This window comes from Crinia signifera, chromosome 1 (genome assembly GCF_055691185.1).
Source record: "Crinia signifera chromosome 1, ASM5569118v1, whole genome shotgun sequence".
Lineage (NCBI taxonomy): Eukaryota > Metazoa > Chordata > Amphibia > Anura > Myobatrachidae > Crinia > Crinia signifera.
Window position 1 is genome coordinate 49,857,788 of NC_139217.1, and position 27,729 is coordinate 49,885,516.

The 27,729-nt window shown below is 45.2% G+C and overlaps 1 protein-coding gene across 1 annotated transcript in view; it reads left to right on the plus strand.

Moving 5' to 3' along the window:
- The window catches only part of NAT8L (N-acetyltransferase 8 like), a 43,289-nt gene extending 18,571 nt beyond the window's left edge, over positions 1 to 24,718 (plus strand). Inside the window, exon 3 of the mRNA XM_083151329.1 lies at positions 21,394 to 24,718. Coding sequence (XP_083007455.1) covers positions 21,394 to 21,761 — 368 coding nt within the window. The 3' untranslated portion in view covers positions 21,762 to 24,718. The remainder of the gene's footprint in view (positions 1 to 21,393) is intronic.
- The last annotated feature ends 3,011 nt before the right edge of the window (positions 24,719 to 27,729 follow it).

Genomic DNA, 27,729 nt, shown 5'->3' on the forward strand with positions numbered 1-27,729 from the left:
ATATCTGACTTCAAGAAACAGCTGCCAACGATCACATTTATCGGATGATCACAATGCAGTTAAGGTAGGTATACATTTCTTCCTGGGTTTGAACATATTTATGTATGCATGCTTCTGTATTGTATACATTCTATGCATTCACATATTCTATGTGTCAATTATAAGAATTGTCAAAAGCAGAACACTTGGTCCGATTCAGAGATGGACGGAAATTTAATGCCACTTGTAAGCAGCTTTGAACTTCCGTCTGATTTTAAGGAGGGGCCTGCATGTAGCTGCGATCTCAGCACTGTGACCTTCGTCGCAGACTGGGACAATGGCCATTAATGCAGATGGTCACATGCATATCAGAATCAGCTCTATTGTCCAGGTATACTTGCGTATACTAGGAATTTGTTTTCGATTCGCTGTGCAGCAGCCAGGTGGGTAACAAGTAAACAGCATACAGTATAAACAATATAACCAGGTGGGGGAACATGTACAGTCATAAATAAAGTTATTCCGAGGGGACACAGTGTTAGATTATGTGCAGAGGGTTATGGCGCAACTAGACAGTGAGGTGTTCATGAGTTCACGTGTCAACAGGTGAACCGCTTGAGGGTTCTGGTGGGAATAGCCCTGTAGCGTCTGCCTGATGGCAGCAGGTTAAACAAGCCATGGCCAGGATGTAGTTGGTCCTTGACTATCTTCGTTGCCCGCTTTTTTGCTCTGGACAGGTACAGGTCCTGGACAGAGGGAAGGTCTGTCCCGATTATCTTCTCCGCAGTTCTGACTACCTTTTGGAGTATGCATTTGTCTCTCTCTTGCTATCGGAGCCGTACTAGACAAGTATTGAGGAGCACAGTACAGACTCCACAATCGCAGAGCAGAAGCTTCTGTGGGATGTTGAACTTCCTCAGTTGCCTAAGGAAGAATAGCCTCTGCTGCGCTTTTCCAACAATAGTGTTGGGCCCCCATTTAAGGTACTGGGAGCTTGTGGTTCCTAGTTTGCACAACTGACCCACGGAAAGGGGGGACTGTAAAGCCAGGGAGTCTGCATGGTGAAATGAAGACTCTTGGCTCTTCCCGTCTGAGAGAACGGGGCAACACACCCCCATTTCCAGGAACGCAGGCCTCCCCCACCCCAGTCCTTCAACGCCGCTGCCTGTTAATATTGCAGCAGCAGAACTACAGGCGCCATCGCAAGGCCCGTTCAGCGCATGCACTCGTAGCCGTAGATTATCGATAATCAGAAATCTGCATGCCTCTGCACTCCTAGATCTATCTCTGAATCGGGCACTCTGTTCCTTTTAAGCTACATGGGGTTGCACTGGACAGTAGATTCTCTAAGCAGCTCTGCATGCAACACTTTCCTCCTGCAGGTTGCACACAGTTTATAGGAAACTGATCTGTAGTTTTTTTGTTCAGTAATGAAAGGCACAATAGCATAAATGCTTATTCTGAATGTATTCCAGTTTACAGTACTTAATAGAAAGTATGACCTTATGAAAGTTGGGTATGGGTCGACAGTAATTAGGACAAAAGCTCGACACATGAAAAAGGTGGACATGTTCAAATGGTCGACACAAGCAATAGGTCAACATGAGTTGTTAATGTTTTTTGGTGTCTGTCGACATAAATGGACATGGACACCAAAAAAGTGTACCACTTCGCTCGCCATGCTTCGAGCACGGTGCCTCACTACGCTCGGCACATTATTGTATTCTCAGCCCATATTCTAGTTGACTCGGATGGATGCGTATTTTCGGACGGCCACCGAGTGTTCTTAGCCCCGCCTACCGTGCGGATAGCTCACACCGTCCGAATGTGGTCAGAATAAGGGCCTATGTCCATGTGGGTATTTAAGTATGAAAACCCACCTTTTCTTTTTTATGTAACACTGTTCATGTCGTCCTTTCCTATTGCTTGTGTCAACCTTTTTGACCATGTCAACCTTTTTCCAAGCAATTACTAATTACTATCAACCGCATTCCATTAAAGATTTCAAAATATAATTTCATTAAATTGTGTTGATAACAATGACAGAAGACATATAACTTTGTAGTGCTCTAATTGGTAACTGACCTCTCCCTGGATGTAGTTGTACATTGGGGTGCAGTGAAGAACACAATGTTGTAATGTTTGCTTATGGTGCATGATGTCTGCATGCTACACAATGATATAATGACTTGTGTTTTCTTTCTAGGAGACTCAGAGTTTCTTAATTTTTTTTTTAAAGTGAACAAATATGGGTTTAAAAATGACACCTACAAAACCATTCTAGTAATACAGTCTAGTCCAGTGATCGCTAACCTTGACACCCCAGCTGTTGTTGAATTACACATCCCAGCATGCCCTGCTACAGTTTTGCTATTTGGCCATGCCAAAATGGATGCAGGGCATGCTGGGATGTGTAGTTCAACAACAGCTGGAGTGTCAAGGTTAGCACTGGTCTAGTCCATACTGTCAAGTTCGTATTGTTTGGTGTGAGCATTATTACTGCAGTATATTACTTAGACATTTACACAGTGACCCTCAGTCAGATCCCAAAAACCGACTGGAACTTTACTCATATGCCAGACCGGTTCTGCACATAGGCCTGTGATGGTGGATGCCGGAACGATTCAGACTTTCAGTGAATGACAGTGTGATGCCATTTAGGGGGCGTTAACAGCCTCTAGTTTCTTAAACAAAGGCGTGTCACCACTGACAGTTGAGACCGTCATATACAGTGGCCAGCTTGCACAGCCGGCCAATCATGTCAGAGATGTTTCGATACTGCATCCTACGGTACTGGTTAGAATCAGTAATGCATGCAGGAGGTGTGGCGCCCCCTGTCGCATTTCCATATTAGTGCTATTACCGCTGCTTCTATGTAGCTCCAACAAAAATGTGAATGAGGGACAGTGTACACAGTCCACAGATTTATACAAAACACAAAGGTACAGAGATAGGCAATAAAGATAAGGGTGCACTCAGTAATCCTCTGCACAGTATGTAGCTGGGATACAGGTGTGACTAGTTTTTGCACATACTCTGAGCATGTGACAGCACACACGTAACAAAACCGATATATTGTACGTGTTAGGGTGATCATTGTACTACAGGCTGACAGAGGGCGAGATTCTCTATCACAGAAATGCGGTAAAAACCCCGTTATCAGGGTTTTTACCGCATTTCTGTATTCTTTAACCTCCCTCCGCAGTGTCACCGCTGCGGAGGGAATCGCCAGCAAAAGCTGGTGGTTCCCTGCAGAAGCCTATGGGCTTCTTACCGCAGCGCTGTGTGAGGGATCCCTCACGGATCCCTCCCAGCATGCCCCGCGGCCGGAGCGTCGGTCTGCGCATGCGCAGACGGACTCCCGGGTCATAGACCCGGAAGTCCAGCAACGGCGCCGCATTGCAAGGGACAGCTCTTACCGCAAGAGCTGTCCCTTGCGTTAATGACCGCATATTTTAGAGAATATGCGGTCATTAGAAATGCGAATGCCGGTGATACTGGGCTGCGGATTTTAGAGAATCCCGCCCTTAAGCTGGCCATAGAGGGTACAATTAGTGCAGTGTAGTGCACACTAACAGTGCAGGTTGTAAGAACAGCCATAGATGGGGTCCGTTGTTTAGGAGCAGAAGCCTTGGAGAAGTGAGGTCTTTGCTTGTAAAGCGCACAGCACTCGCAGTACACCTGGCTTTGCAGGAGCAGCGCATAGAAATAATTGCAGAGCAGGGTCATTAAATCTACAAAAGAGACATTTATACATCTGTATAAGCACTTGGGCCGTGGTGGGTCTCCCACACTTTTAATGGAAGCCATTTAAGACCCCACAGCTCTATTATGAAGGAGTATCACATTTTTGGCCAGTGAATAAAATAACTAGCAGCTATGCTTATGCGCAGGGCCGGATTTAAAGCTCAGCCCACCCCTAGGCACCACATTATTCCCCCCCCCCCCGCCTATTATAGTGAGGGAGTGTACAGAAAGCAGTGCATACAGTACCTTCAGCAGCGCGAAGGCTGCAGGTCTTCAGCTCCCTGGTAGTGCAAAGCTCCCTCCTCAGCATCAGGGCGGCTCCAGCGCTGTGTCTTTTCATTAGCGGACAGGCATCACGGGGTTGCATCTCTCTGGTGCCGGGGATCGGGTGCTAAACACCCAGAGAGAGGCCACCTGTAATGTCAGTGACAGGAGTTTGTGCTTCCGGCGCCGGGGATTAAGTACCCAGTGCCGGAAGTGCAAACTCCTGTCACTGACCTTACAGGTATAGCACCTGATCCCCCGGAGCCGGCTAACAGTCACAGACGCTGAAGGGGGGCACTTCTGGTGCACACCACTGCTTACCATTGCCGCCCCCAGCAGGTGCCACCCATAGGCCCGTGCCTCACGGGCCTAGTGGGAAATCCGGCCCTGCTTATGCTCCATACACAGTAGGTGACCCTGGCTTTGGCCGACATAGTTAACAACATCGGCTGCGGGTGGCCGATATTGAGTGTACACACAGAATTATTTTGGTAAACGATATTGTTCAGTGACGTCACCCGGACCCGCTGAACATGTGGGTCGTCTGGCTTTATAGGCAAATGAACAGATGGGATGGATTGTAAGCGATGTGCGGGAGCGCATGTCGTTAACGATATTGAGTGTACACACTAGACAGTATTTTAAAAGCTATCTCCCGGAAGCCCCTTTTTCAGCGATACCTTTTACAATATCCTCTAGTGTGCAAAGCCCCTTACACCCGACACGATTCTGTCCGCAGCCAATATAGTTAACAATAACATTGTGTGTGGCCAAATTTGCACTGAACGATGTCGGTAAAAGATTTTGCTCATTGACGTCACCGATACCGGCTCACCATGCCGGTCATTGGCTTTATAGCCAAATTGGCCTGCATGTTCAGCCAAGAGGGATGGGAGTTGTTAACGATGCACGGTAGCACAATGTTGGCAAACGATATAGTGGATACAGATATAGGGTCTTCTTCTGAGTCGATCACAAAAGCAAAATCTTTCTCGAATGGACAAAGCCGTTCTGCACTGCAAGTGGGGCAGATGTAACATGTGCAGAGAGAGTTAGATTTGGGAGAGGTGTGTTCCTATAGTGCATATACACTAGACGAGAATGCACACTATGGGCAGTATTCAATGTGAATACTGGCGACGTGCAGCGAATCCTGTTTAGGATTCGCTGCACATTCGCCACTGCTCGCTGCGTTCCGGAGCCTCGCCGGCTAAGGTATTCAACGAGTCAGGGGCTAATTTGAGCTCCTGCGGCGGACGCCGCAGGGAGCCTGAGGACGGTGGCTGGCAGGGAGATGGAAGTCTCCCTGCCTGCCCCAGAACGTTTGTGGGGGGGAGGTGGGCTCCCCGGGAGCCAGGCAGCACAGGCTGCCCCCCCGGGGGTGCCAGCAGGGGACCAGGTATATTCACTACACCCGATCATGCATATGTGATGATCCGGTGAAGTGAATATATGAATATCTAATGAGCGGCTCGGTTTCGGCCCCCTGCTGGCTGGTCTGTGTAAAAAAAAATATATATATATTTTTTACAATTAAAATTAGCACATGAATAAAAATAGCATGCCCCTCCTCAGAATAAAATTCCAGATTTTTTTACACCAATTGTAAAAAACAAGACACTTTATTTTAAAAGTTCACCTTCCACTTCACCATAAAAAGATAGCGATTGCTACTCGGTGAATCATGGCGAAAAAAAACTTGAAATGTATTCGCCACCTGGTCATTGAATAGGGTGATTCACCGTTTTAGTCAGAAATTCGCCTTACAGCACAAAATCGCCATAAAAATCTGGCGAATCAGCCTCATTGCATACCGCCCTATATGAATATCGTTATCCTGCATATCGTTAATGATGTACAATATAGTTTGTACGCACTTTTAGTTATAAATTGTGGTATATGAACAATATGAATGAATGCGGGACATCAATTAGATTGGCTGATTCCTATGGGATAAATAGGAATATTATGACACGTAGAAAACGAGTGGCATCTAGAAACCGGTTCCAGGTTCTGATTGAATCCCACGGCACATACACACATTTTATAAATGTGTTTGTAAATTCCAGTCCTTGAGTTGTGTGCCCTGGCACCAATAACAGACGGGCACGTGTGTGATCTATACACAGTGCATGCGTTCTCTGCTGTTTATCATGTTCTATAGTCATCTTAAGACAGAGTTACTTCTGTATCCAAAAATAAAAGCAAGGCTTGAATATTAATATCATCTTCAGACTTACTATATATAAGACCGTGTAATTCTATTTTGCATCGCTTCAGGGGAGTTATAAACCTGTGTACCGCTGTATAATTAGAAGCCTTGAATATAGATACGAGAGACTTTCATATTACTGTCACTTAAAACATTATTTTTCTATCACTCAGTAGTTCAGCAGAAGCAACCAATGGTACATATCATTCTAGTTGCCAGTGTACCGCGGGAGGGGGGGGGGGGGGGGCAGTTGGAAGTCCCCCAGCCTGAAGGGAATAGACGCTGTGCACATGCTCACAGCGTCTATTCAGCATCGCAGACAGGTGGGAAACGGGGGCGTGGCCTGGGGAAGCATCATCCTGCACAGCCACCCCCCTTTTATAGGTCACACCCCTTATTGGGCGTTCACGCGTCTCCGTCACGAGAGTGTCCCGTTTTCAACATCACATATGTTGGGAGGTATGTGTCAACCAGTTATGCTTATTTTCCATAGAACAGGCCAAACTGTCCTCAAGATCTACCAACAGTTTATGTATATCAGGCAAGAAGACAAAATGGGTATCAGTACTTAATTAATTAAAAATATATACAGAATGTAATCCTAAAAAAACTATTGGACTGATTTTACAAAGATAGATACATTTAATAAAAATACAATTAATAACACAATAATGACCAATCAATAGTATATGAATGTAAAACACAGAAATGAAATAGCCAACACAGTTCCTGGTGAGTATATTATGGGAGCAGTCCATTCCTATTATGTCCCCTTGGGTGTGTATATTGTGCCTTAATAGAGTATTGAAAGGAGTAGTGTTAAATACCGTCCACCAATGTAGAATGAGCAGTCCCGCACTTCTGTCCTCCTCCTAGTGTTGGTATTTCAGTAAATTGTTGAGGCTACCCAGTGGCGTAAGTTCATACCAGTTGCCCGGAGGCAAGATAAATATTAGTGCCCCCAAATAGCTCAATCAGTAAGGTGTCTGTCTCCAGTAAGACAGGTCAAGGGATCTAATACAAGGTGACACTTGCAAAAATGATGTTAGGAGGGGGAGTCAGCCACAGAAGCGATATTGACAGTTTTAAATTAACTGATTCAAACTCAAAGGGGAGGAGAGGTGCCCTCTTGGGAGCAGGAGCCCGGCGGCAGATGACTCCATTGCCTCCCAGAGTTACGCCTCAGCTGTCTACCATTCTATGACCAATAAAGGTTGATGTATAATTGTAGAGTGCAGAGTGATATTAAAGAGGGGATACAATAAAAATCAGGGGTGACATTCTATGGGATGCGATTATCGTTTTTTTGCGGTAATTAGACCACAAAATGGCGATATCGCATTTTCCCATTAAATCGTTTATTTAATGGGATGCGCTCAGGGACTGAAATCGCATATTGTGTGCGTTAAGGTATGCTGAATAAAAATGCGAGATTAATTCGCATTTTTATCGCATCCAGATGTTTTAGAATACAAAAGTATACAAGTCGCTTATTTAATGCTATGCGCATTTGCACATCGCATTTTTTAGGTGGCTAATTATCGCACTAATTTCAGACCAGGGTCTGTTAGGCGAATTAGCCAGAACCCTGCACAGATCGCAATGTTCTGTGCAGGGTTCTGCAGTAAAAAATAAAAGAAAGGGTTAAAAAAAAAAAAAAACGAGCGCAGGGTCCCCCGCCCGAGTATAACCAGCCCCGGGCTCACTGAGCCGGTGCTGGTGACATAAAATCAGGGTCCCCGACAAATAGGGGTCCCCTTGATTTCATGAAACCAGCACCAGACTCAAGGTCCGGCGCTGGTTCCCAAAATACGGGGGACAAAGTGACTAGGGGTCCCCCGTATTTTAAGAACCAGCACCGGACACAACCAGCCAGCAGGGTAATGCCACAGCCGGGGGAAACTTATTATATAAGCTCCCGCGACCAAAGCATTAACCCCCTGGCTGGTCAGCATGGGCAGGGGTCCTGGGGAAGTGGGGACCCCCCCAATGAAGGGGTCCCCCCCCTCCAGGACTTACCAGCCCATGCTGATAGTCCGGGGCTGTCCCCGATGCCCCTGGGCGGTGGGCATCGGGCTGATGATTTGTGTAAAAAAAAAGAATTAAAACTATTGTTTTATACTGGCGAACTATGAGTCCCAGCAAGCCTACCCCGCATGCTGGGACTTGGGGAACCACAAGTCCCAGCATGCGGGGCGTTAAAGGGCCCGCTGGCACTTGTAGTTCTGCAGTGCAAAAAATAGTGCACAAAATCACACTGACACACTGTGAAATAAAACTTTAATACACACAAAACACACACACACTGATACTTACCTACCTTGAGCCCGTAGGTCGGTCCCTGGATCCTGGGTCCGTCCTCCGGGGCTCCAGGGCAGAATAGTCCGGTTCCGGGGCCTTGGTCCTGGTTCCGGGGCTGGTCCTGGGGTTCCGGGGCTCCTGGGCTGCAGAATCCGGGGTCCGGGATCCGAGGTAGTCCCCAGGGGTACCTAAGGAAGCAAATCCAACTTACCTGGTCCCCGGCGGCGACCTCGGACTCCTCACCGGTGACTGCGCTGCTCCCATCTGGTACCCGGCTTGCAGGACTTTGACCGGCCCTGAGATGTTTCCTCCTCGGCGTCTCTGCACAGAATGATTTCTTGGCCAATCAGGAGCCGAGAAAGTCGGCTCCTGATTGGCCAGAAATCATTCTGAATACAGACGCCGAGGAAGTAACATCTCTGCGCATCTAGAGCAGAGATGTTTCCTCCTCGGCGTCTGTATTCAGAATGATTTCTGGCCAATCAGGAGCCGACTTTCTCGGCTCCTGATTGGCCAAGAAATCATTCTGTGCAGAGACGCCGAGGAGGAAACATCTCAGCGCCGGTCAAAGTCCTGCAAGCCGGGTACCAGATGGGAGCAGCGCATTCACCGGTGAGGAGTCCGAGGTCGCCGCCGGGGACCAGGTAAGTTGGATTTGCTTCCTTAGGTACCCCTGGGGACTACCTCGGATCCCGGACCCCGGATTCTGCAGCCCAGGAGCCCCGGAACCCCAGGACCAGCCCCGGAACCAGGACCAAGGCCCCGGAACCGGACTCTTCGGCCCTGGAGCCCCGGAGGACGGATCCAGGGACCGACCTACGGGCTCAAGGTAGGTAAGTATCAGTGTGTGTGTGTTTTGTGTGTATTAAAGTTTTATTTCACAGTGTGTCAGTGTGATTTTGTGCACTATTTTTTGCACTGCAGAACTACAAGTGCCAGCGGGCCCTTTAATGCCCCGCATGCTGGGACTTGTGGTTCCCCAAGTCCCAGCATGCGGGGTAGTCTTGCTGGGACTCATAGTTCGCCAGTATAAAACAATAGTTTTAATTCTTTTTTTTTACACAAATCATCAGCCCGATGCCCACCGCCCAGGGGCATCGGGGACAGCCCCGGACTATCAGCATGGGCTGGTAAGTCCTGGAGGGGGGGGACCCCTTCATTGGGGGGGTCCCCACTTCCCCAGGACCCCTGCCCATGCTGACCAGCCAGGGGGTTAATGCTTTGGCCGCGGGAGCTTATATAATAAGTTTCCCCCGGCTGTGGCATTACCCTGCTGGCTGGTTGTGTCCGGTGCTGGTTCTTAAAATACGGGGGACCCCTAGTCACTTTGTCCCCCGTATTTTGGGAACCAGCGCCGGACCTTGAGTCTGGTGCTGGTTTCATGAAATCAAGGGGACCCCTATTTGTCGGGGACCCTGATTTTATGTCACCAGCACCGGCTCAGTGAGCCCGGGGCTGGTTATACTCGGGCGGGGGACCCCGCGCTCGTTTTTTTTTTTTACACTTTGCGCTGTCCTGCAAATGTGCGATTTTCAGACATGAAAATCGCACATTTTCAGGACTAAATACAGCGCACCACTTCGCTGCAAATCGCCCCTCTTCTCACTTTTCAGCCTCCAATGCGCATCACATTAAATATGAGCATTTTGACTGAAAAATGCGATTTCTAAAAGTGCGATTTGCGGCGATGTGGTGCGCAAATAAAACATGCGCATTTAGCGCATAGCATAGAATGTCACCCCAGATTACTGGAACTAGCAGTGTCCATTCAATTATATATTATATCAATAACTAGATTCATATAGAAACAAAGTATACACCAAAACTCGGTCTACCTCTCTAAGGAGGTCATTCTGGTTGGCTTGCTAAGCAGCTTTAGTTCGCTGCTTAGGGAGCCTTGTAACGCCGCCCGCGGGGAGTGTGAATGCCCGCTCCTGCCACCAAGCCAATGTTCTCGCCACACATAGCTTAATCATCAAACACAAATGTGCGGGTGAGTTTGCGAATCAGAATGACCTCCTAATTTAATTTATTTATTTATTAACAGTTTATTATATATAGCGCACACATATTCTGCAGCGCTTTACAGAGAATATTTGAACATTCACATCAGTCCCTGCCCCAGTGGAGCTTACAATCTATATTCCCTACCACATATACACGCACACACAGACATTCTAGGGTTAATTTGTTGGAAGGCAATTAACCTACCAGTATATTTTTGTATTGTGGGAGGAAACCGGAGTACCCGGAGGAAACCCACGCAAGCACTGGGAGAATATACAAACTCTGCACAGTTAGGGCCATGGTGGGAATGGAACCCATGACCTCAGCGCTGTGAGGCAGTAATGCTAACCATTACACCGTCCGTGCTGCTATCACTGTTAAAAGTTTGTGTTCTCCAAATAATATATACCCTCTTTGATTTAACATCAGTGAAAACTTCACTGACTCCATTGTGTTCGCCTTTTACCGCGCTTTTTATGCCTATTAGACTGAATAAATAAAATAAATTATTTTACCATTTTTAAAGGTTTATTTATCATAACTTTTTAGATAGATGTCAGTTGAGTGAAAGCTGGGCGTGTGATCTACAGTACCGATCACTCAAATGCTCAATAGTAAAATAAGCAAAACTGAGGTACTTGTGGAGTATCACGGCTCCCATCGTATGCCATCGTATGCCATATGTAGTGGCATACGATGCGATACGATTTTTACCGATTTTTGAGCATTTTTGCTCAAAAATCGTATGTGATCGCATCGGATGCCATACGATGGCATCCGATGCGATGGCACCCGATTATGATTTTTACCGATTTTTGAGCATTTTTGCTCAAAAATCGTATGCGATCGCATCGGATGCCATACGATGGCATGCGATGCGATGGCACCCGATTTTGCACTGAAATGCATCAGAATGCATTGAAATGTGTATTAAACTAGTGAAATGCCCCCAAATGCCATTTTTCATAGTACACCACCCCCACTATCAACGTCAACCCGAAGCGTGGCGAGCGCAGCGAGCCCGCGAGGGGCGGCGGTACGCGTCCTACGACCTTTTCATACCCCCACTATCCACGTCGGCGTGGAGTTGAGAATAGAATAGTGTGGCAAGCGCAGCGAGCCACCGAGCCCGAAGTGTGGCGAGCGCAGCGAGCCCCGCGAGGGGACGCGGATACCTGTGAAGCCCGTGAGGGGACGTGTATAGCTGTGAAGGTATCCGCGTCCCCACGGGGGGCTCGCTGCGCTCGCCACGCTTCGGGCTCGGTGGCTCGCTGCGCTCGCCACACTATTCTATTCTCAACTCCACGCCGACGTGGATAGTGGGGGTATGAAAAGGTCGGAGGACGCGTACCGCCGCCCCTCGCGGGCTCGCTGCGCTCGCCACGCTTCGGGTTGACGTTGATAGTGGGGGTGGTGTACTATGAAAAATGACATTTGGGGGCATTTCACTAGTTTAATACACATTTCAATGCATTCTGATGCATTTCAGTGCAAAATCGGGTGCCATCGCATGCGATGCGATTTTTAGCATACGATCTGCATACGATGCAGGTCGTGGGAGCCGTGATACTCCACAAGTACCAAAACTGATTGATCGTTATTGGGCAGGTTGATCAATGGAGTGAGAAGGTGGCTTCTATCAGCCTTTGGGCCTGCTTCAGGAGGCGGACACCATTGCAGCCCCTACTGCATCCCTTGCCACATTCCCTGCTGCATCTAATCCAAGGCTGCGCTAATAAATACACATCATTGCGTGTGTGAACATCGTCAGTATGACAACCTGCATCTGTCTAGCCAGCCTTCTGTTCTTACCACCCAGAAACACCCCGAAATTGCATCTGAGTGCAATTCTGATCTGCTTTTTTGAGCAATAAGAACCGGGGATCATGTACAATGGACGCAAATGCATGTTCAACATCGCCACCGCATCCCACTCTGCCCTTTAAGTCTCTGATTATCTGCTGATTGTGCTAACAGGTTCTAGTGATGCCAGAAGGTATCCAAATATTTAGCCCATGATCCGAGAACCTGTATCATATCCAATTAGCCACTTATAAGAGCTGAGTGGCAGGTTGGGCAGTATTATTGACTGATTACAGTAACTACAGTACTGTAAATTAATCGGGAATGAGCATATGTCACAGACTTATCTGCTTTGAAGTTGGTCCCTCGTGGAGACAAATGTAGGTGGGAGATTCGTGGGGCATGGTACCAGGTGTCACATCTACAGGAGATGGTGGTGGAGCAATGACGACATGATTCACCAGGAATCACGTAATGCAGAGCCCCTATATTTCCACTCAGTGGAGAAGTGGGTGGCATCCGGGAGGATGATATACTCTCCTGGAGTGTGGTAATACTCGACGAAATTCTGGCATCTCCTGGACATTCCAGGAGAGTAGCTAAGTATGCGCTAACATGCTTTTTCACAAGCATTGTATGGTTTGTAGCGGATACACGGAACAGAAACAGCAGTACAGAAACAAGTAGGCTTCTACTGAATTACTGAAGTCGTCTTTATGGAGAGATAGGAAATTGTACTGGGTGCTCCCCTATAATCACTGACGTGGGTTAAAAGGCGTAAAATGTGTTCTCACAGATTCCTCAGTATATCTCTCAGGCCCATGAGGTATTGACATGGTTATAGCTTACAAAGGTTTCCCGCACAAATACCTTAAAACTTTATTCAGCATTATGTCCTAATCAAACCCAAAAGGGGCAAATCTGGATTCGGGGATGCCATTCTGACCCCCAAGAACGACACGGCTGCAATCATTAATCGCACTAATTCAGACGGTGGTGATGAAAATAAATGACATTGTCCACTACACCGTGAAGATCCTTAACACCCTCAGCCCTGCTGGCCTCCCAACCCACATGCTTCTCCTCAAAGTGGGGGTTCCAGTAATGTTGTTGTGGAACCTCAACCCACCCAAAGCTCTGCAATGTCACCAGGCTGCGAGTGAAGGCCAACCATAGGAATGTCATTGAGGCCAAAGTGTTCATTTACTGTGCTTGAGGGGAATCGGTGTTCATACCCCACATACCATAAAGGTACAGTACTTCTCCTAGTTCAAGAGAGATCTGCTTTTCAATGACTATCAACAAGTCCCAGTGGCAGTTGCTGAAGGTGGCAGGGATAGACTTGGAGGACTGCTTCTCACACGTGCAGTCCTATGTGGTCTGCTAAACTGTGAGCTCACCCAGTAGCCTGATGATCCTAGCACCTGAGGGGGAATCACCATTGCAGTTTACAGAAGAGATCTTTAAGTAGAGAAAAAGAAGTTGCAAACATCTTATAACCCATCTTCAGCTCATTCACTTTAAAAAAAAAAAAATATCTTCAATATCTTAATACTACCACGCACATGAACCCAGCATATAAATTAAAATGGGAAGAAGGAAATGGAAACAGCATATATCAGAGTTCTACCCAGGTGAGACATCAGCTATTCGAAACTAATACCCCTTTTCCACTAGGAATTTTTTTGCGCGGGGGCGCGCACCGAGACGGGTTTTTTCTTAGTGTGAAAGGGTCCGACTTCCAAAACACAGGTAGAGAGACCAGGGAATTCAACCCTGGTTTCTAGAAGGGTAAAACACAGCAATAACACGTGTCTGTGCGCAGTATAAACGCACATTACCCAGGTTTTATATCCAGGTCACATTCTGAGGCCGTTTATTGGTTCTTCAGGGGCACCTGACTGTAAAAAAGCTATGTCTTGTGGACATTCTTGCTTTTTTACAAAGCTTACCTGGGTTTAATGTAAATGGCTCCGACACAGGTATAACACGGGTCTATGTGCAGTGGAAATGGTGTTTTTACCTGTGTCTTACACAGGTATGATCCGTGTTCAAAAACCCGTGTTTAACACAGGTTTCAGATGGAAAAGGGGTATTAAGTTCATAGGTTTTGTTTTTCTTTCGGGGAAAGTACAGTTATTTATTCAGTTCAAGATAAAATGTAAAATATGCATGTAGATAGCCAACTTGTTTACAATGAGTGACTAGTTCTGTAAAACATTGGGGGTTATTCTAATTCACTCTTTCTGACAAATTCCTTCTTAGATGGACAAAACCATGTGCACTGCAGGTGGGGCAGATGTTACTTGTGCAGAGAGAATTAGATTTGGGTGGGGTTTTACTTCAAAGTGAGATCTATATTGCAGTGTAAAAATGATGCAGCCAGTATTTACCCTGCACAAAAACAAAATAACTCACCCAAATCTAATTCTCTCTGCACATGTCACATCTGCCCCACCTGCAGTGCACATGGTTTTGTCCATCTAAGAAGGATTTTGTCAGAAAGAGTGAACTAGAATAAGGCCCATTGTGACAGTTAGCATGCACAAATGGCTGTGACATAGGGGTCCCACAGTCAGGATTCCACCGGTACTCCGACAGCGGGGCGAGCACAGAGAAGCATGACAAGGTCCACTTGAGTTTTTTATGATTTTTTTTTTTTTAAACCATGTCGGCATTGAGGGAGAATATAATAGTGTGGGTACGTGTTACACTAATTGGGGGTCCATGTCAGCAGTTGTGGACATTGACACAAAAAAAGTGATAAACCTCATTTTGAAATTTTCATGTGTCTACCTTTTCATATCGACCTTTTGACCCTCTCAACCTTTTGCATGTTGACCTATTGAAGGCAACCTATTGACTGTCTATCTGTTCAGGGGCGTAACTAGAACTTTGTGGGCCCCATAGCAAGTTCTTGTACATATGTACATATGTCCACCCATTGATATATACATCTTTATACTGACTGCATACTTATATAAACCCTTGTGCCAGGGAACACTTGGACTGATATCACTTTGTACAGGGAGTGACCTTAGGGAGCCACTACTTCTGGCACCACAACAAACCGCAGCTTACTCCTGGCTGGCTTAGTGGTGCTGCTGCCATCTCCCGCTCCCTGCTCCTCGTCAGGGGCCATGTCACTTGCCACTGCAGACAGCTTAGCACTGTTCCTGGTTGGAAGCCCTGCTGCAGAATGTGCTGGTAGGCATCATGCTACTGTTTGTAGGGGGTTGGCTACTGACTCTGCCAGCACATTCCCCTCCTGGACCCGCGTACATGAAGTATCCCCGCACCTACGGCCTGGAAGTGTCCCTGGAGCCGCAGCAGAGTAGTGTCCCCAGAACCGCGGTTGGGAAGTGTGCTTGAGTGCAGGAGATTTGCCTGGAACTGTGGATGGGAAGTGTCTTTGGTCCCGCGGCTGGGTAGTGTCCCTGGGCCTGCGGCGGTGTTACACCTATAAGTGATACAGGGGGTTGCTTGCCAGGCCCCCCCCCCCAACCTGCCGGCCCCATAGCAAGTGCACCCCCTTCACCCTTTATAGTTACGCCACTATCTGTTTACTTGCTTTTACTGCTCTAAATCTTTGGAAACAAGGTTTTTTTTTTGAGCAGCGCCGGCCTTCACTGAGAGAATCACAATTATAAAATTATTTAAACAATTTATTGTGTACACAAATGACAAATAAAAAATAAAAAACAACAAAATCAATAAAATAGGTCTAGGTTGCAACCAATTAATTCTGCATATTTGAGGGGATAAGGAGAATTTCTCCACTAGAAATCTGATCTCCAAAGAGGCCTTTAGAGTCTCCAATCACTTATTGGTATGTGTAGTTCATCACAAAACTTGGAGTGAAGGACAAAAAATAGTTCCGGAATATTACCAAGCTTTTAGATATAGGTTACCCTGGTCAGTCAATGTGCAGTCCATTTTGAATGGTCCACAATATACAAGTAGCACCTCGTGCTCCTGAGGAAGGTGCAATTTGGGTGCCGAAACGCGTTGAGCCATCTCTTCATCTTGGTTCTGGACCGGCATTTTATCAACAACACAGGACCCTGCCATCTCCACACCTGTCAGCGAGGTGCTACTTGCATATTGTGGACCATTCAAGATGGACTGCACATTGACTGACCAGGGTAACCAACTAATTTACTAATGGATACATATTATCTTTGTTTAATTGACTAATGCTTTTTTTTTGTAACGCAGCCTCTGTATAAAGTTTGGGGGACCGGTAAACTGAAAGTTAAAAGTAAATTCAAATATCTTCACATTTCTCTACATAAACAATGTGAAATAAAGGCTTCAGTTAGAAGATTAATTCAAGCACAGGAAATCTTGTACACTCATTTACTCAGTATAGCAGTGAAGAGATGTAGATTAGTTATTATAAGCTACTGCGTTCATTGTGCCTGTTAATTGCTGACCAGACAGAAAACTTAACCTCTGTTATATTCATTCAGAAAGAATAACAAACTGGAACTGCATTCCAAGAAAGCTACTACGGGGTGCAATTCAATTGTTTTTATCAAGGCCGCCACTAGCTGGAGCAGGAGATAGTAATTCAATTGTTCTGCTGTTTAGGCACCCAGCAGCCACGGAGGTCACATTTTTTTTCTCATAGCCTTCTGAGGTGTGAGGAGAAATATAGGCAAACTCTGCTCTTTGGCACCCAAACAATTAAATTGTGACAACTGTTTGGGCGTCTAAACAGTTCTGTTTCTGTGACAGGAAAATTAGACGCCCAAAACAGTTGCCCAAAACAGTTGAATTTCCCCCAATTGTGTCCAAACAATTGGCAAATTACGCCTCCCATTCCATAGAGGCACGCAGGAATACTTCCAAAGTTGGTGATACGGTACCTGGTTGATGTGCACCGTGGTGTTCAGTGGCACATCACGTGTCACTTGTATCACCCCTAGGAATCCACACATAACGCAAATTCCTAAATTAGGATGGCGGGAATGGGGAATGCCTCAGTTGTGTAAAAAACAAGTAGTTAAGCATGGATATTCTATATATTGCTATTGATCAGTAGGTCAAGCAGGATAGACAGCTTTTATCTTGGATATATTGATCAGCCGAGAGTAGTTATTGGCAATGAGAATAATTTTATGTCCGATCCGCTGTATTCTTTGCATGTCAAACAGCCAATACATACCACCCCCAGACAAAATCATTTTAGTGTCCTGGGAGCTTGGGGGAGGTTCCCAGCAGAGCAGAGATCGCTTGGAATACCCGTGGGAAAATAGAAATTCATCATCTAACAGAAAGGATCCTGTAGCAACAGGACTGGCTCATTGACTAGTATGTTAATTGGCTTGAAAAAATATTAAAATAACCAGCGCTTGACAGGGTTCCAGCCGCCTTAGGCTAACACAGAAGTGGCTAAACACCGCCCCCCCCCCCCCCCCCCCCCTCCATTCATTAATTTTATTGTTTTGTTTTTTTACCTGTTTGCTCAGTGCCAAGAGTTAGGTACTTGTTGCCAAGGGTTTCATCGCTGGTGCCCGGGGTTATGTGCAGCTGGCAGGGGTTACATGCTCATTGCCAGGTTGTTTTTGCTCATTGCCTGGGGATTCATATGCTCGTTGCCAGGGAGTTTCTTACTGGTTGCTAGGCGGTTTCTTGCTTATTGTCAGAGGGTTTCTTGCTTGTTGAGAGGCGGTTTCATGCTCCTTGACGTGGTTACATGCTTATTGCCAGGGTTGCTGCATGCTCATTGCTAGAGGTTTACTGCCTAGAGCGCACTAGCGCACCTGGAATCCAAACGTCCAGGTAGAGCTAGGCACGTTGTCTTTGCCTGACAGAGGCTAGAGGTCTAGTAGGAAGTCTAGCCTCTGTCTCCTAGAAGGTGGCGTCCATTTTGTGGAGGCCGTTTTTGCAGATTGCATGCTGTCTGCCTATAGTCAGCAGTGACCTCCCCCCCCCCCCCCCCCACACACACACACACACACACACTGCACCTCCCCAGGACCCAGTGCTCCAGGCTGCAGCCTGATGACACCCTGCAATCAAACCTAGTTTGTATGTGCATTCAAGTGAGAGTAAATGTAGATTGTAAGCTCCTCTGTGGCAGGAACTGATGTTAATGACTGAAACGGTTTCTTCTTGATTATGCGAGAGTTATATAAATGTCTGTGAATAATTGATAAAATGTAGCTTAATAAACATAATACTAATTAAATTGTTACCCATTTTCCTGTTACTGGAGAAAGATAACAAAACTCAGGAAATAACTGTAGTTCGTTATATGTTAAACGCTAAATGACTTCAGCGCCGACTCTTAATTTCCTTAGGGAAAGCAGCCGTGCAAGAAATAACTCCCTAGGGTTAGAAAATGCTAAATGAATAGAAATGAAAGAAGATTAAGCTTTCTAATGACAGGAAAACCAATACAAACATCCGAAAGTATGTTTATTAAGAGCGTCATTCCTGCTGAACACCTGAATACAGAGATTATCTGCCAGGAAAGCTGAAATTGCAAATCAGAATTTGGAAATGTGGAAGCCGCATAACGAACATACTGTATGTGGAGTGGATTAGATTACCTATGCACTATCGGCAATGCAGTCAGAAACGTATATTGTCAAGTTATCCAGCTACTGTATACCAGATCTTAACATCTATAAATTGTTGTTGCAAATCAATGTATCGCTATAGCTTGAAAAAACAATTCCCACTCTCATCAACCAATCATATTGTGTCTATCATTTATATATTGCAATGGGATACGGTCATTTGGTCTACACCAGCTAGATCGACAAGCATTGGGTCGACACCATTAGGTCAACATGAGTCTAGGTCGATATGGCTTTAGGTTGATATGGGCAAGGTCGACAGTCAAAAGGTCGACATGGGGTTTTTCACTGTTTTTTTGAGCCGACGTGCTGACAGGCGGTATTTCATGCCCTACCATCCACTAGGGCATGGTGGGAGAATAAAATAGTGTGCCGAGCGTAGTGAGGCACCGTGCCCCAAGCATGGCAAACGCGGCGCACTTTAACCTGTGTCCATGTCGACTGTGCCGACATTCAGGTAAAAAAACCCTGAAAAACCCCATGTAGACATTTTTGACTGTCGACCTTGCCCAAGTCGACCTAATGCTTGTGTTGACCTAAAGCCATGTTGACCTTGAAGCATGTCGACCAAGAGCTATGTCGACCTAATGGTGTTGACCCAATGCTTGTCGACCTAGTTGTTGTAGACCAAATGATCCATACCCGAATCTCCCAGTCAGCAGCGGTAAATTACCACGATTCACGGCTTTTGGGTGTGCTAAAGATGCAAATCGCGTAATATAGCCCCTCCCCGAAGACCCGCAAATTGCAGGATTTGCCGTACTTGGGGTGGAGCTTGATGACATCTACATCAGCCCCCCCCCCCCCAAAAGTGCTGCTGACAGTCTCCTCTCTGGGCTTCTCCCGAAGAGGAGACTTTAAAAGTAGGCAGCCTGTTTAAAACGTCTCCTGTGCTTTTAGCACTATATATATTTGGAATTTCATGGATATTTTTTCATTGAAAGAAGAATCCTGTTAGTGGCAGAGTTCCAGGATCCTGTTGTAGTTTGCTGTTGCAATTTATCATTAGAGCTTCCTCTGTATATATTATCCTAAAATCATATGTATAATGTTACGTTCTCTGCTGGCTGCTAATGTAGTCTCTGTATAACCGTCTACTTGTAGGCAAGGAGGGAGATGTGTAACACATTCCTGTTGTGCAGTGCATGAACTTTAATAGATTAAGGTCCATATAAACTGAGCGATTCTCGCCCTAATGAGCAATTTTCCCAGGGGTGGTTGACTTTCCATAGTACCGCGCTATGGAAATCCGTTCATCTGCTGGTATTATATATACAGTATATATAGAAACAGGGGTGTTGTTCAGCACTCTCATCGATAAGGTAAATGCCTGGGTGCCTTCCTCAGTGATAAATATAAACAGAAAGTTCCTGGAGCTTGGGTTCCCCAAAGAAACAGGCGGCACTCAATGGGCTGGATGGAGATCCATTTTTATGTCACATTAATTTAGTGAAACATACATATGGTCAGGTTGACGTTTCAAAGCCGGTGCGGCTTTGTCATCAGGACATGGAGACAAATAAAGTGCTGTGTGAAGGCACTTCACCTGACCAGTGTTTTCATGGGAACGCCTAAATGGTAATGAGCTCAAAAAGCCCTTCAAACCCCTCTCCACCCCCTGCTCGGATGGTTCCAAATAATCGTTTTCGGCACGGAATTCACGCCGTGTTCGGACATGCGAGGCGTTCACACGTGTGCAGAAACACCTCTGCACATGCGCAAACACAAAACATCGGCCGGCCGCACACGCAGCCGTCCGACTCAATCGGAAGAAGGGCCATTAAGATGTTTTTCAACCATCAATGTTCTTAATTTGGATGGTGTTAATTTTACCATTCAATGATGGAATTCCGATGTTTGTCACCATCCAATGGCAAACAAAAGATGGTGTTCCGATGGTCCCAACCACAGTCCCATCCCCAGCCAGCCACGCTGCATTGGTTCTGTGCATATGTGGACATGCTGAAAATGTTGGCGCATGTGTAAATAGGTTTATTTTTTTTCCTATTGTATTCTTTTGATGCGATGGTCAGTCACCATTGCATCAAAAGTGGACTTTGTGTGGTGCCGCCCCTAGTGGGCTCTCGTCGCTGAAGCCGGCGGCTTCTGGTCTCGCCTTTGATTGTTGTGTTCGTTGCCACTAAAGCTCCTGATGTCTACTCCTTGAGAAAGGTCCCTTATTGAGATCGAAACATTGGAGGACAGGAATCAGGTTCTTTGGAATATTAGACTTTAGTCTGCCAGATTAAATAGCATATGACTGTTTACTTCCGATCTGTACTCTATACTCTACTGGACCAGTCACTGACATTCTGTGGAGGCAGCCATTTTGTAGGCATGGTGTTTAAAAATGCAGTGTATTTATCCACTTCAGTTTAGTCCACAGACAAAATCAGCCAAATATTACACTTTACCATAAAGTTTCGATACAAATCCCCAAAGAAGGCCATTTGTTTTCCTCTCCCTTACTCCTGTGCTGTTTTTTTGCAGGTTCCTGCTTCTGGGTAGCAGTCCTGGATGGGAAAGTCGTTGGAATAGTGGCAGCCAGAGGCAACGAGGAAGACAATGTCGTTGAACTACGCCGGATGTCTGTAGATTCAAACTACCGCGGGAAGGGTATTGCTAAAGCCTTAGGCCGTAAGGTCCTGGAGTTCTCTATGTTAAACCACTATTCTTCTGTTGTGCTCGGAACGACGGCTGTGAAAATTGCAGCTCACAAGTTGTACGAGTCCTTGGGGTTCAAGCACGTGGGTGTTGTGGAGCATCACGCTGTTCCGGGGATGACGCATTCAATACTGGAGAGAATGTTTTTTCAACTCCGCTACCATCGCTACTGCCTCCAGCTCCGCGAGGAATGAAGGAGCACTGCCCGTCCCTTCCCCCTGCCCCCATTTACTTTTTAACCCATCACTGCAACAATCGCAAATATTTTTCTTTCCCAGTCAACGCCCCCCTTCTTGTAGTTGGTTTGCTCCTTATTGCAGAATGTACCACAGCCCCCTGCGGTATTGCAGAATGTATTCACTGTCCAGTTAGGATTGGTGTCCTAACGGTTATGTGGAGCTTACATAGGTGTCGCTACTACTACTACTTAAGCACATGAACCGGAGAACTGGCCTGGTGCAAATACCGTTTCATCTACTGGTTTTTAAATTTAATTTAAAGAACCGCCAATCAGGTAGGGATATCAAAAGAAACCTGAACGCACTGTATTACACCAGTGAAGCGTGCTAATAATAGATCTACTAGTTATTTGCACGACAATGTGAATACTGATGCTTGGTACAATGCATGAAGAGGCAGTGTCTTCACGTATGCACATGGCACTACCAATGAGGCAATGAGGTTGCACTTCTATGGATGCACCCGATAATCCTGACAGATCTCTCAGTGGACATCAGTGCATCCAGTTATGTGAACTTCCCCAGATTTTATACTATTTTTTATTTTTTTTTGTTTCTTTTTTTTTAAATCCAGCAGAGAAAATGTTACATCCACATCCAAACTGTGCCCATTTGTAAGATATTATGTAGATTATGAACAAATCTAGGTTTCCTACAGTCATGGCGCTACTTGCAATTCAGGACCAAGAGTCCTTCTTGGAAATGTGCATTGAAGGGTTCTCCCATTCTCTGGCTCATGCTGATGATGTCACTGAAGCACAAGAGAAGCTAACGTTACCTTGGCAACGCATTTGCACATTCTTTGCCGCCGCAAGGGCCACGCGTCAAAGAGAAAACAAGAATATATAAATATATATATATTTTTAGGGGAGGAATGTATAGACACCGATCAACTCCTTATTCATGTGATGTATATAAAACTACCTTGCTTGTAAATGTAACTGCTTTAAATATGCTATCTGAATTCTGACTTGTCTAATGCAAAAAGCAATGCAAAAAGCAGATTTGGCATGTGCCTGTACTTGGTATGTATATACGAGGTCTGCCAGAACACTAATTCCAAGTCAGCGGCTTCTCCTGTCTTGAATTGTATAGATTTTCTAACATGTTTGGGGGATAGAATTTTGCATGGAGTATGTATAGGGGTCACCGTTCGCTTTTAATTTAAAAGATAAAATGAAAAAAATAATAAGATTTGCAAAGTATGTTGGTAATTTAGGCTTAGTCTTTTTTAGGGAATGCATTTCTATATTATAGTAGGCTAGGTACTGCATTTTATTTCTCACTGCTGATAATCATTAATCTGTATACAGTAGGAAGAGTAGTGCCATTTGCAAAGCAACCAATAAGAGACATCTCTATAACCAGAGAAACTAGAACAGCAGGTAATTCCAGGAAACCCGTATACAGTAGATGGTATCAGATACTGTAATACTCACATATTACACATATTCTTGACTCCACTTTCATAACTGTCCTCTAAAGGCTTTAAGACATGCACTGAATGTATTCTGTTACAGGGCTTCTATTGTATGCCAATGATAAATATGCTATAATACCAGGAATCTTGGGTTGGTCAATCTTAAGGTGCCCATACACTTGTCAGATTTATCTTCAGATCTGGTTGGTTGGAAAAAAAGATGGTTATGGATGAGTGACAGTTTTCCAGCATTTCCAAGCCAATGGTCAACTGTCATTTGCTCTCATCCGTAACCATGTTTTTGTTCCAACCAGCCAGATCTGAAGATAAATCTGTGTGTGTATGGCCACCTTAACAAACAAATGGCTTTAGGATTATTTAAATATGACCTTAAAATTCATACACAGTATGCTGCACAACAGCCAACTCATTTTAAATATATTATATTATTATATCTAGGTAGCAGCTTGTGTGACCCCATTGGACATGGTTGTGGTGCAACGAGTAGACAGCAAAAAGGTCGACATGCATTTAGGTTGACATGCATTAAGGTCGACATGCAAGAAGGTTGACATGACTAGGTTTACATGGGTTTAGGTCAACACAAGCATTAGGTCGACATGGCGAAGGTGGACAGTCAAAAGCTCGACATGGGGTTTTTCACATTTTTGTGTTCCAAATGTCAACACAGTCAACGTGGACACTAAAATGTAGCACTGCTGCGCTCGCCATGCTTCGGCTCAGCACACTATTTTATTCTCCCACCATGCCCTAGTGGATATTAGGGCATTAAATACCACCTGTCAACACATGTCGTCTTTAAAAAAAAGTGAAAAACCCCATGTCGACCGTTTAACTGTCAACCTTACCCATGTCGACCTAATGACATGTCAACCTAAACCCATGTCGACCTTCTTGCATGTCGACCTTAATGTGTTGACCTAATGGTTGTTGAACTTTTTGCTGTCTACCCGTTGTCCAGATGCCATTGAACATGCAGCCAGCCAATGGTGCTGGCGAAGATCGGATGCTGCGTCCTAGGTTGCAGTTCGGATCAGTAATGCATGCAGAAGGAACGACTCCCCCTGTTGTATTACCATATTAGTGCTGCCGCTGTTGATTCTATTTAAGCAGAAGCAATCGCAACTCCAACCACATATGAATTAGCCCGTATCGGGAGGAGGTCTCTACATATTTCTTTTTTTATGACAAAAGTTGTGTTATTGTCTGTTTTTTGTTTTTAACTCTGCGTTCCTGACTTTGGCGCCTCATATTTGTAATACTACAGAACTGAAATATGTTTAACTGTGTTGGGAAATAATACCATGCGACCAATGTCTTTGATAACGGCCTCATTAATTAGTATAAAGTAGTTTGCGTTTTGATAATGTCCTCGGTAATGCCTGACATCTTGAACCTGACCGTAAATCTTTAAAAGCAAGCTGTTGGTGTGCGCCACCTGTCGCTCCTCCTTTTTTTTTTGCGGCTCACAGATACTTCGTTGCCCCCTGTAAATGATAATGACGCATTTGCCTGGGAACTCTCTCAAGATTTTGTTTAACAAAATCCTTAAAGACGGTAAGCACGTTAAATAATTAAATGGCAGAATTAGAAAGCTGTAATATCTATCTCCCTTTGTTGAGAAATGTTTTACACTTGTCATCATGAGTCAAAATAGAAGCACGTCTCAGATCAATTTGACATAAAACATCATGATAATCTTATTAGAACTCTGATAGTGCAGGGAGGTACAAAAATACTCTAGCCAGAGCTGTGGATGGATTAATAAGCCACCTCTCTAGTCTTTGATGTTTCCGGGGTTTTATTTTTGCACTGTCTCCAGGACCCAGGACTGCATCAACCTTATCCTTGCACAGTTTAGGGATCACATTAATGTGACAAGTTTCTCTTCTCTGGAGAAGATTTGTTGCAATATAAATGACAGCACCTTCCTCAATAAACTAAAGAGGAATTTACTAAAATGGCACTTCTATTTCACATGGGATGTTGCTATAGGCAACCAATCAGATCCTGTCTTCTATCTTCTAGTGGATGCTTAATAAATAAGTCGATTCTGATTGGTTTCCCATAGCAACATTCCATGTGAAATACAACTCCCATCTTATTAAATTCCCCCTAACGGGGTATACAATGTTGTCCCGATATTTGTGCTAGCCGAAAAGGTGTTTGAGCTATATGCAATAAGGCATTTAAAAGTCTACACAAGTCTCTGAGTGCCGCCTATGCTGCATAATATATATATATATATATCAGTGGCAAAACTAAGTTTTGGGCGCCCCCACCAAGCGCCCCCAATCCTCCGCCGCCCATGCAAACCCCCCCCCAATCCCCTGCAGCCTTACCTATCGCGCTGGTCCCGGCGGCTCCGTTCTTCTGCTGAGGACCACCACAAAATGGCCGCCCCCATACAGCAGACAGTTTCAGAGAACTGTGTGCTATATGGGGGCGGCCATTTTGTGGTGGTCCTCAGCAGAAGAACGGAGCCGCCGGGACCAGCGAGATAGGTAAGTCTGCGGGGGATTGGGGGGGGGGGGGGGTGTAACTATAGCACCGCGGTGGCGGGGGCTGCGGTGCTATAGTTACGCCGCTGATATATATATATATATATATATATATATGGAGTAAAGTTGTATGATGGCGCCCCCAGTGTTGATCTTTACACTAAGACCAATATAGCCTTAAATTGTTTTTTCAAAGCATATCAAAAGAGGTCCATAAATTACAAAAGTTTATTACAAAAACTCTTTATTTCAAACAATGGTAGCATTTATTCCAGATTGTGATGAAGTTCATTGAATCATTTTTTGAAGAAACTTGGAAACATAGCAAAATGAGAAACACCAACGCGTTTCGTCCCTTCCTGGGACTTCATCAGGGGTTGTGAATACCAAGAATTACTTCAGACTACTTCTCATAAGCAGGGATTCGTAACAAGCTGGTTATTGGGCCCTTGTATAGTTGAAGTGACATATTGCCAGCGATAAGTGTACCGTGTGTACACAGCTTAAGTCATTTCGATAATGCCACTTATATAAACTGTTTTCTCCATAACTCATATACTGTACGAAGTGACCAGCATTGCATGCATTCTCCGTTTATGTGTAATAGATACCTTTGTAAATGTAGTGTTAATGCTGATATGATATGACCAGGGAGACAATAAGTGGAAAGCGCAGGTTACGTAATGTGTCCGTAACCTGCTTACCCTTTATACCTAGCTACGTGCGAACAAAACGTAGCGCAGCGTAGCGTACCTTTTAATTGTATGTTATACACTTAAGAACCAATACCTTGATAAGAGATCCCTTCGCAGGACTTTGTCTCTAATTCTGCGAATATACTTTAAAGGACAGAGTCCGCAATGTACCTTATCGCTATTATGCGAATAACCAGACACGACCACTGAATAGAAGTAAGGAGGTTAGAACTCCATATAAAAGGTTGTATTAAAGTCCCTAATGGACAAAAGGGGGTTACAGAAATAAGAATAAACAGGTATAACAAGTGATACAATATACTAACAATGAATACTAACAATCTCTGCTAAGGGGAAAGGATACAATAATACAAGACACAACCAGCCAACAATACTTTAAGAATAAATACCGTGAAAATGCAACCGTTTACCGTGGTCATCTAGTATGCGAAGCGCAGTCCGGTCAGAGCTCACTATCGTTCAGGAATGAGCGATAGTCCGGTAGGAAGGTCCAGGGAAGGTAGTTGTGCCGAAGAGACCCTGGCTGCTCTGGGTCGCCTATCTTATAGGGTCAGAAGGGGGAGGTCAAAGGCCATTCTCATTGGCCAGAGATCATATGTCCGGTCCACTGTGATTGGGGGTTAGACGTTGTACCTGGTCTGACCAGGTGCAGGGGAGTGAACTTTAAGAGTCCTTTGTTTGGTGGTTTCGGCGTCAGCAAGGATAAGAACCGGTTTGAGCTAGTTTCCTTTGTTAACTACTTACAACAGAAACTGTCTCTGGAATATGGATTATGTCCATAACTATCGGACAGTGTACATTGCGAAATATTCGCAATGACCGGAATACTTTGCATGATGAGCTGAGCGGAACGGTACTAAACACGATACAATCAGGTGTGTGCAGGGCTAACTAAGCTATGTGTGGCGTTCTAAACCTTTTAACTATATATCATTTCGTGTAAGTGTGTTATTATGAATTTATGTGTGATAGTATGTCTACTCTTCTGGTCCACATTGTCACACATACTCGGGTATGGAAACTTTATTTGCGCAACTCTGCGAACCAAAATGGAGGCCATACTATCACAAAATGGCGTGTGTGTACCTAGACTTCCACAGTCCACCCTTTAACAGTAAATATAAAACTGTTACACTACAAAAACATTTCACACGACAATACAGAAATTCACAATCCTAACAAAGAAATTGGGATCCATGAAATAAACATATAAGGGGAGTAAACCATCTGCTCTCGGCCGATCCAGGATCATGGATAAACGATGG